The sequence below is a fragment of the Aethalodelphis obliquidens genome, unplaced genomic scaffold, assembly GCF_003676395.1.
Source record: "Aethalodelphis obliquidens isolate GAN/ISIS:26980383/991018 unplaced genomic scaffold, ASM367639v1 scaffold8, whole genome shotgun sequence".
Classification (NCBI taxonomy): domain Eukaryota; kingdom Metazoa; phylum Chordata; class Mammalia; order Artiodactyla; family Delphinidae; genus Aethalodelphis; species Aethalodelphis obliquidens.
Window position 1 is genome coordinate 19693259 of NW_020837952.1, and position 11120 is coordinate 19704378.

The 11120-nt window shown below is 33.1% G+C and overlaps 1 protein-coding gene across 4 annotated transcripts in view; it reads left to right on the forward strand.

The window, feature by feature from the left end:
- TBC1D15 (TBC1 domain family member 15) overlaps positions 1-9461 on the forward strand; it is a 64139-nt gene extending 54678 nt beyond the window's left edge. For 3 of the 4 annotated variants that reach the window (XM_027107048.1, XM_027107049.1, XM_027107046.1), the window contains exons 13-17: positions 3159-3258; positions 4008-4105; positions 6128-6244; positions 6764-6850; positions 8141-9461. In XM_027107048.1, the coding sequence (XP_026962849.1) occupies positions 3159-3258; positions 4008-4105; positions 6128-6244; positions 6764-6850; positions 8141-8362 (624 nt within the window). In that variant the 3' untranslated portion in view covers positions 8363-9461. The remainder of the gene's footprint in view (positions 1-3158; positions 3259-4007; positions 4106-6127; positions 6245-6763; positions 6851-8140) is intronic. The other variant, XM_027107050.1, reaches the window with a different exon arrangement.
- Positions 9462-11120: the final 1659 nt, after the last annotated feature.

Consider the following 11120-nt stretch of genomic DNA (forward strand, 5'->3'; position numbering starts at 1 on the left):
AAAGGGGCTAAGAGCATATAAAAGCATATGAAATCCAAAGACCTGACTACATAGGTCACTGTACTGTTTCAAAGTAAAATAAATATACTTGATGCTGGGCCTTGATGGTTGGATATTGAAATGGCTTGCTTGCAAGGGAATAAAGATTTGAATATGTAGTCATATAAAATGTTTCCCTGTAGTGGAGAGTCTGGGATACAGATGTGAAATTTTTTGATTAGTTCTATTTTTTGATTACTTCTATTCTTCCTCTCTTGCTTGCCTGTTTTTTGTTTCCCCTTCTAATTTGTCCCAATTTTATCTGTTTCCTCAAGTCTCTTATCCATGGTTCCAACTCATCCTCACTTCTCCTAGTTCTTTTCCATACTTGATAAGATACCATGAATTAATGTTTTTGGATTATTTGGAAAGATTATTAATTGCAGTAATATGGTAATATCATAGTTTGTATTCCTTACCTTTTTGATTGATTGATTTTACCTGCCTTCTTAGTTCCAATTACTCCCAGGTGCTCTAGAAACCTGAGGCATTTGTTATAAAGGTCTGTACAACTGATAACTAATTGTGTAGAAACTGTTGTCTGCTTTCCTTGTGTTTTTGTTGTTTATCCTCTTTGCACTAGAGCTAGTATGCACCTTGATAAAGGGGTCATGTCTTTGTTTAACTAGTTCTCTGATATGCTTCCAGAATTTTCCTAATGCCTGACATGAGGTTTTTGTTCAACAGATTTTTGTAGAATAAACACATGAATATTTCCCCAGTGCTTAGTTTAGACCTCTACTTACAGTAGGTATTCCAAGAATTAGCACAAACACACGTTATTTAGTGTTTCACAGTAATAGTTTTCATAAAACTGAGCTAATATTGGCATGTTCAAATATATTGGCTTGTGGTGCCAAATACATACATACATGCATATGTGTGCATGTATTTAGGTGTCAAATGTAAAGACTACTTTCTGAACATCTGCAGTGTACCACTTCACAGTCTATTTGTCATTTTTGTGTATGAAGGTTCAAGTTCTTTGTTCTGTCTCTTTCACAGTAAATGTTCTCTGTTTGCCTTTTCCATTGAGAATGGTCTGGGGATTTTTCTAGTCTTTATTCTAAAAAGATCTCTTAATATATTGTCTACTAACATCTTTTGCTTCATAATATTTGAATGAAAGGGCAATAAGTTACAATCAAAATAATCCGCACAATTATTTTTCACGGCATTGCTATTGTTTTGGTGTCCTTGAATCTGTGCTGCTGTTTGACTCCTTTTTGTTTTATGGATTTATTTAACATAAGTTTTAACTACTTTAGTGAGGCTGAATTCAGTGTCTGTAGATTTACTTTTGTTGATATTTACTCACATCTAATGTAGGTCTAGGCATAGACTTTGTTTTCGAAATATAGAAATATTTGCAGAACGATCTGACGAACTTTCTTATAGCCACCATTCATTTTGCCATATAGTTTTGTCCCACCCTTCCTTCTCACCCCCATCCATATATATACACACACACATACCTGTATACATGTACATATACATATATTTATACATGCATGCATATGTGCATTCCTATGTATACGTATGCACACACATATTTATTTACAGTTACACTTGATGCCCTGTGTATATCCACTGTTGACCTCATTGCCCTTTCTCCAGGAGTAGCTACTTTTCTGAAGTCGGCTTCTGTCATTTTGGGAGTGCTGCTTTTTATAGCAGAGTGGGTAGCAGTGGCTATGCCATGTTGATACTTCCAAACCAATTTTAGCTTTTGGTCATGTCACAACAAAAATTATGCTGTTAATCAAAGAGTTAATTCTGCCTTTCCCTTATAGTTCCATGTGGGAAATGTGAAGAAACTATATCCCAAAGGCTTGCGTTAGTCTGTTAAACTATTTCGTTCACTAATTAAACTATTTAAATCACTGAAGAGAAGCCATTTTATTGAGAATCAGTAGCCCTTAATTTTCAAAATTCTTTTTTACCAGGAATGAATGGTTTCTAATCAGATGGATACTTCTAATAAAGCACTATTATTGTCTCAGGAACGAAAAAAGAAGTGTGAAGGAGGGGATGTTGTTCTTAGGCTTTCACAAAGGTTAGGGCAGTAGTTCACCGTAAAGGGGTTAGAACACTAGGGTTAAAGGGATCAGAATCATCTAAGAAGCCTTTATTTTGGTGCACTCCCCATCCCCAAATCTTGACTGAAGTGTTGGTAGGGAATCTGTTAAACTTCAAAGATTATTTAAAACATGTGTAACCACAGTAGTTCTCAAACTTTATGATCTCAGGACCCCTTCACACTCTTAAATATTATTGAGGTTTCCAAGAGCTTTTGTTTATGTGGGTTATATCTATTGATGTTTGTCATATGAAAAATTAATGCTAGGAAATTTATAAATATTTATTTATTCATTCATCTAAAAATGCTACATCTTGGTATACATACATTTTTTTTTAATGAAAAATAACTTTTCCAAAACAGTTTACTGAGAAGAGGGATTATTTTTCATTTTCTTTAATGTTTAGTTTAGTAGTTTAGTTTAATAGAACACAGCTGACTTGCATATCCGCTCCTGTATGCAGTCTGTTGCAATATCACACATCATATAGCCTTTACACTTATGGGGGAATTTAAAGTGCAAAATGCATAGATTGTGTTAGTGTTGTTATGAAATGGTTTTGACTTCATAGATTCCCTAATGTCATCAAATCTAAGAAATAATTAGCTAATTCTTTAACATGATATGTTAAAGCTAAAATTAATTTTATTTCATATGTTAAATTGAAGAAATATTTAACAGTGAAGTGATTTGATAAAAGTCTATTTTCCAATGTGTGTTCCATTCACCAAGTCTCTTATTTGACGTAAGAAATAAGTATTGATATATCAGTCAGTCTACCCCTGCTGTCTCTGCATTATTCTTTATCTAAAAAAAAAAATGAATAGAGGGAAAAAATAATTCTTAGTTTGAGACCAAGTTTCTCTTTCCTCCTTTTTGATGTTGCTTTAGCATTTTAATTAGTTGTGATTTAAAAATATAACCAGTGTGGTATAAATCCAGCATTTGTCATTATATTCATGGCATAGTTATCGGTGATTATGTACTGTAAAATATTTATTAAATATAACTTATGTGATAACATTTATTTTTTTAAAGCATCAAAATTTTGAAGAACAAATGCAAGGCATGAAGACCCAGCTAATTCAGCTAAGTACCTTACTTCGATTGTTGGACAGTGGATTTTGCAGTTACTTAGGTAAGTTTAATGAAACAAAACTATACCCAGCAAATTGTAAGGTAATACGAACAGAGAAAAAATGTAAAGAGCTCTTTTAAAGATGTATATACTCTACCAATGTTGCCTGGGTTCCTCTGAGGAATAAAAGTGTGGGACCAAACAGTCCTTGTATAATTTTGCCTTAAAACAGTTTATTTATAAAGTGAATTATAGTTGTCCCTCATTATTTGTGGGGGATTGGTTCCAGGACCCACCCGCCACCCCTATACCAAAACCTGAGGATACTCAAGTCCCTTACATAAAATGGTGCAGTATTTGCATATAACCTATGCACATCCTCCTGTAGACTTTAGATCATCTCTAGATTATTTATTGTACCTAACACAATATAACTGCTGTGTGAATAGTTGTAAATACAATGTAAAGACTATGTAAATAGTTGCTAGGCAAGGCAAATTCAAGTTTTGCTTTTTGGAACTTTCTGGAAATTTTTTTTTTCCAAAAATTTTCCATTCATGATTGGTTGAATCCACGGATGCAGAACCTGCAGATATGGAGGGTCAACTGTATTTGTTGTTATTTGGTGGTTTTCTTTTAAAGAAGTTAGCCTGCAAATTTAAATTGTTTCCTTGAATTAGTAGAAGGCAATTAAATTTATAGGACTTTTAATAGCCTAAGATGAATAGAAAAACTTGGGTTTGAAATAGGTCACTGTATTCTGAGATAATTAGCATGAGTAAGCCATATATATATTTTTTTCTGTGTAGAATCCCAGGACTCTGGATACCTTTATTTTTGCTTCAGATGGCTTTTAATCAGATTTAAAAGGGAATTTAGTTTTCTAGATATTCTTCGATTATGGGAGGTAAGTTCTTAAATTATTGTAAAAATTAATATTTTTTATGGAAACATTTTGTATCTGTAGAGTGTAAATGGATTATAATATCTTGACTGAAATTTCTAAAGCAGTTACGTTCTGAAAATTCTAATGGTTTGTGGTCTCTCCTTAAAAAAAAAAAAAAAATTAACCATCTTGAAATGAATGTGTGGTCTTTGGAGCTTTTTTCTGTAAATCAAATCCTTGTGCGATTGGGTGCCAGTGAGTTTCCCAGAACCAGTTCTCTGGACCACTTGTGCCTGTGTTCTTTCCTTGGAAGGCTTGACTTTATGTGAGGCCCTGCCACATTTGGGTGTAGATTTGAATAGAGTTAAGGAAGTTTTGGCAGGCCAGTCAATTGAGATAGTACTTTATTTGTAGTCTGAAATATTGGGAGGGAACTGACTTGTGTTTTGCTTTTTTAAAGAACTTTAAGTTACAGCAGAATACTAAGAATAATATAACAAATATCCCACTATCCACATTTAACATATGTAAATATTTTGCCGTATTCACTTCTGGTTTTTTCTCTTTCTTTCCAAGACAAAAAGTATTTAAAGATATAGCTCATATCTTTAATCACCACCCCAAGCCCCATTTCCCTCTTCCCCTCTCTAGAGGATATTCATGATCATGTTTTTGGTTTATATCCTTTTATTCCCTCTTGCACCCAGGGCAACTCTTGATGAAAAACAGAAAATTATTATTTTCTTCTTATACATCTATTAATTGTTAAGTTAACAGATGGATGTGCTTTTGAAATAGAATATTGGTATAATGACTGCTTGATGCCTTATCTTTATAAAAGTAAAGATGACAGAAATATTCCCAAGGAAAGAATGGGGGAAATAATCTGTTTGGATAATAAATAGACTTGTATACAGTGGGCACCCTGAGGCTTTTACACCTGGAAATTGATTCCTGTACTTCTGGTGACTGTGCTGCCATTAGAGAAGGTGATGCACTGATTGAAGGATCACCACTTTATGGAGGATCACTTTCTTTGTTTGAAATTAGAAGGAAAACGCACATGTTCTTGACCCAGAATCATATTTTAAAGTTAATCAATTTTATTAAATTGTTATCTCAACTTCTTTTTAAAAAATTATCAACATAGCTGTAATAACTCCTTAGTCTGTGTTTACCAAATAAATTGGAACTTTTAATGAAACTTTTGAGGTTAATTGCATTGTAATTAAACTTTTAAGAATTGGATTTAGTCTGAAAATTATTCTGCTTAATTTACTTCTGGTAAAAGAAGTAAAAACATTTCAGGTATGCTTTAATAATAGTGTTTACATGGCTCTTTTGATCTTTCTAAAAAAGATATTATTAGGTACATTAACCGGGGGAAATTAAGAACTTAAGTTTTAGGGCATTGGCTATACTTAGGAAGAAGTGCAGCTATTGATCAAATGTTTTATACATTTGGGTATAAATTTTGGGTGGTCAATTCAGTTTTTGTCAGAGATATTCTGAGTTATATAATATGATGTTTAGAATGTAGAGCTACCTCTGGGTGTTTTTAATTCCATGCAGTGTACAACTGAATCTTTATTCCCATGATTTAGCTCCCCTGTACCCCTCCCCCGCTCCCGCCCCACCGAGACTGAAGATGATTTAAAAGTGAAAAACTGAAGGTTCAGAAAAATACTGAAAATACCTCTGGCCCTTACACTTTAACCTCATGACTGTGGCTCCTTAGTTAATACCATTTATCATACTGGTTAGGTTCAATGTTACTGTAGTTACCTAAAGAGCCACATTTGGAACTCATCATATTCATATAATAGTTAATATTATATTAACTATTAATATAATAGTTACTTTGTAGGTAAAAGTAAGACTTTCCTTCCTCACACCTCATTTCTTAACTAGAAAAAGAGTGGACTACCCCATCAAGGCAACTCGTGCTTTGCACAGAAGTCATTCAGAGTTCGGCATTGTATCTGTGAGGAAAATATTTTAGAATTGATAGAGTTTACTAAATAGGTGTTCTATTTTTTATAGGTAATGTGGACTGAACTACCATGTAAAAATTTCCATCTTCTTCTCTGTTGTGCTATTCTGGAATCAGAAAAGCAGCAAATAATGGAAAAGCATTATGGCTTTAATGAAATACTTAAGGTAGTTGTTACTTTAACTTAAATTTTAATATTTTGACTCTTTCCTCTTTTTGGTGGTATTGATATACATACATTTCCTTGGAACATTATTGAATCCCTCAAGTAATTTAAATTTTATCAATGACAGTCAGTACTAGGACTGACTCTCTGAGAATGACAGTTCAGCAAGTACGTATTGCCAGTTATTTTTCCTAGCTAATTAGGAGGAAAAGGAAATTCAGCAAGTGCTCTTTTATGTAGTTCAATTTTCTAAAAAAATAATTCTTTTGCTTATAACTTGAGATAGTAGACTTGGGACAACTGCTGGATTTAATGTTCCGTAAGCTTATTAGCTATTCTTTAGCTTTAAAACTTAAAATGATCTAATGAAAGATACATTAAATTTCCTGTTCACTTGTAGTATGAGGGTGTTTTTATTTTAAGGATTTCATCTACAGTGTAATATAACTGGTAATAAGTTGTATAGTAGAATATAATAGTGTTTCAGTTTCAGTTATTTTATTTTATTGATTTATTTTAGCATATCAATGAATTGTCCATGAAAATTGATGTGGAAGATGTACTATGCAAGGCAGAAGCAATTTCTCTACAGATGGTAAAATGCAAGGTATACAGTGTTTTAAGTAATTGTAAGATTTTTTTTGTTCATATGTTTTTGGTGGATTGAGGTCAAGAAAGAATTTTTCCTTTCAGAAGTAAAATTGGCAGCAAGTTGAAGGCAGACACAAAGCATTGGCTAGCATTTGTTTACCATTATAAATTTACAGCACTTAATTGAAAACAATTGGTTAATTATGCTAGATAGGAAACATATAATAATAAGGCAAAATGACAAAAGTAATGAAAACAATAAAGAGGCTGCAGAAGCATTGATAAATTACCTAATCAAAGAACACAGAATAGGACCTCATATTAAATATGTAGTATCTTTAAGTAAAGACAGATGCTAATCAGAAATAATTAAATGAAGAGTATTTGGTCTATGTCATTACATTTGTATCAGTCAAACTCTTAATAATCTCTAAAAACAAGGCAAAGTTGATGTGTTATGTTCTGAATTTAAACCAAAGTATTAGACTTTTGATGTATTTTGGTTTTCATATTTTTTATGAGAATTCTTATTTGGTCTTCGTGTCATTTGATCATGGTTCCAAATATTTATTTTGGTTCAGTTTTACACACAGTTATTTGATAGCTGTTCTGTTCAAAACCTGCCAGTGAGGGCTTCCCTGGTGGCACAGTGGTTAAGAATCCGCCTGCCAATGCAGGGGACATGGGTTCGAGCCCTGGTCCCGGAAGATCCCACATGCCGCGGAGCAACTAAGCCCATGCGCCACAACTGTGAGCCTGTGCTCTAGAGCCTGCAAGCCACAACTACTGAAGCCTGTGCACCTAGAGCCCGTGCTCCGCAACAAGAGAAGCCACCGCAATGAGAAACCCATGCACTGCAACGAAGAATAGCCCCTGCTCGACACAATTAGAGAAAGCCCGTGTGCGGCAATGAAGACCCAACGCAGCCAAAATAATTTTTTTAAAAAACCCAAAAAACCTGTCAGTGAGATACTTCTTATGTTTAAGGAACTTCTGTGTATTGAGGGAGAAAGATGGTGTCAATAAGGAGAATGAAATAAATGCAAAATATTAGAAAACAATATGCTTGTGGGAGTGGTGGGATGGGGTGGAGAGTGGCTAATTCAGAATAGAAGGTCAGAGAACCACTTATTAAAAAGAGTGGTTAAGGGTTTCATTTGGAGTGGAGAAGGATGGTTTGAGAGGGTGCATAACAATTACACTGTTAAAGCAAATGCTTAGATGTAGTATTAAATAGAAGTGTTAATTTGTGATTACTTTTCCTCTATGGTGAATGATGATTTTATATTTGATTTTTCTTATTCAGGAGTTGCCACAAGCAGTTTGTGAGATCCTGGGGCTGCAGGACAGTGAAGTTACAACACCAGATTCAGACAATGGTGAAGATGAAAATGTTGGCATGACTAGTTGTCCGACATCTGCATTTCAGAGTAACTCCTTGCCTGTACTTGCTGCCAGTGGAGCCAGAGATGACAACCCAGCAGAGATATCCATGTCCCCAAATGTCAGCAGAGTAACACCTGCATGATCATTCTTCTTGCTTTTTGAAGAGACACTTCATTGCAACTTCTTTTCAAGTACTGGAAAGGTGGAAATTTAAAATCTTGGTATTGATCATGCTTTAAGGTTTATGGAAAGAAAGTGTACTGATGTTCTTGCATTAAAGCTTTATGAAGATTTAAACTAATTATTTTTGTAGTTACTTCTACCAAATAGCCTTTCCTTTTCAATAACATTCCTTAGTATTTTTATAGCTAAGTACATTTTATTTTCTCGCTGATGAACTGGAATTGGATAAATATTACAAGTGGATGAGTTGGAAATTGTGCACTTTTAAAACATTCACTTTGTTTACTCCAAGTTCAGTGGGTTTGGATTTGATTAAATGTTGAGCCTTTCTATAGCATTCTAAGTTGAGAAGTAGATTGTTACCCAGTGATGAAATAAAAGAATTTGTTTTTCTCTTTTGTTTACAACAATACAGCTTAAATATTTATGCTGGTTGAATGTGATATGAATTGGACATTTTCATCAATGCAGTTTAATGTGTAGATAAAGAGCTATTTCAACCATAAGAAGTGGATTGGCAGTATATTTTTACATTGAATTTTTCTTCACTTGTATATAAAGACTGTATAAGTACTTATTTATGAGTATAAGAAAGGATAGGCATATTTTCTTTAACTGAATAAACTTGACTATTGATTTATATAACCTGATTTCACAAAGTTAATACATAGCTTCAATATGAGATCTTTTTCAAAACTATTTTCTTAACCAAACATTTATTTCACGAGACTACATCCAACCCTGTATCTGGTATAATTTTCAAGTTAATTGCTTGTAGTCTCACTTTACTAGTAATGTTTACTATCTTTCCTAATAATGTATTAACTGATTAATCAGGTCTTTAAATTTTTATGAAATACTCTTTACCAAAAGCTTATGTCAAAAATTTCAATATACTATCACAAGTCTCAAAATAATACTTTTTTGTATATGAATGAAGCTGTTGTTTTTACCATGCAGTGTTGCATGATAGTTATGTGTAATTAACATAACTGATTCCATTTTAATTGTAATTTGTTAAATTCTGTACATATCATTAAAATCAATTTGAAGTTGAAGTAGTGTTTTCAGTTAAATTACACCTAGAAATAATCTGCTAGTTTTTCATCAGAAGAAAAAAATCCAAGATGGGCCCCAGTGCATCTTATATTTTTATGTGATAGAAACAATCATTTGAATGAGTTGTGGAAATAAGCAAGAAACATGACCGTTTATAGAACTAAAGAAACTTTTCATTAGCATGAAATTGGGCATAGTGTTGCCTTGGAGGATATAATTATCTGAATCAGTAAATCAGCTTCCTACAATTGATGTTAATAATGTAAAATAAAAGCTACACAGTTCTAAAATGGTCCAGTAGGTGGCTTTTTTTTTTCCCCCAGAGAGCTAGGGAACCAAAAGAACTTTTTTCTTACTTGAGCATTAACTGACAGTCATGATAGTAGAACCATTAGATTTTTAGTTTTTAATATCATATGTGTGTTATCTTTCATCAGTTAATAATGAGTAAGCCTATTGAGAGAAAAAAAAAAGTAAACTGATCAAAGCCTTGGCATCTCCAGCCTTTCATTTCCTGCTGTTGAGGAAATTGCTGAGAACATCTTGATGTCCTTCTTGTTCTTCCTGGACAGGGGCTTTTGGGGAGTTTTTTTCTACTATGTAATATAATATCTACTTCAGAGTTTTAAAAAATCTTAATACATTTAGTAAGTTGAACTTTTGTCAAGTTCTATTATTTTAAAGCTACTTGTTAAAAACATTTTTACTAAACAGTCTGAATTTCTCTTTAGCCCATTTTTTATATGGAAATGATACTCATGTAGTGCTAAGTAAAGTCTTACTTGATTAGAGTCCTCAAAATCCAGTTAGCAAATACCATGTGAACTTGAGCTGTTTGATATTGCTAAAATAGATAGTTCAGGTAAATGTCTTAGTTTAACTTTTTAAAGATTTGTTTCAGTTTTCATAAGATGCTCTGTCCATGCTAATAACATGTAAAATATTGTGTGCTATATTATATGATATTTAAAGTTAAAATTCAAGTAATTTAGCTGTAAAACGTATTTACAGTTCTGATAGGAGTCTATGGGAAACCTTTTTGCATTGGAGATCATTCCAATTTTGATTGTTTCATGTGCCGAGGATTCTTCACCTCTTTATAATGCTAGAAACTTGGTGATGACTAAAGCTTTTTTGAGTAAGGAAAACAACTTCTTGAGAATGACAGTGATTCTTGCTGAACCTGACCTTTCCAGAGGTTTTTATGGATGCCAACTAATTCTTACGGGAAATTGATGTAATTATGCCCATTATCAAAGATACTTTGTATAAAGTAACCCAAAATGTTTACTGAAGAACCTAGAATTTCACTTGACTTTGTGTGTAACTATGTAATAGGTAACATCATTCCAGCTTGCATTTCTTTACTGGGCTTTCAGAAGATGCATGAACCTCTTATTGTATTTGAAATCTTGTGTGTATACATGCATATTTTGGTGGAAAGGTCATATAGTTTCTCAAAAGGTTCTCTGATTTTCCCCAAAAGTTGAAAACCATTGTTATAAATTGTATAATATGAGGATAATGACATAATTTGACCCACGCTAATGATTTTATATGCTGAACCTCCATTAATTAAAATATGTTTAGAGTGCTCATTTCCAAATTCTTGGTCTGTATTGTCAAAATACATGTCCAGGCTCTACTTCAGAGCTACA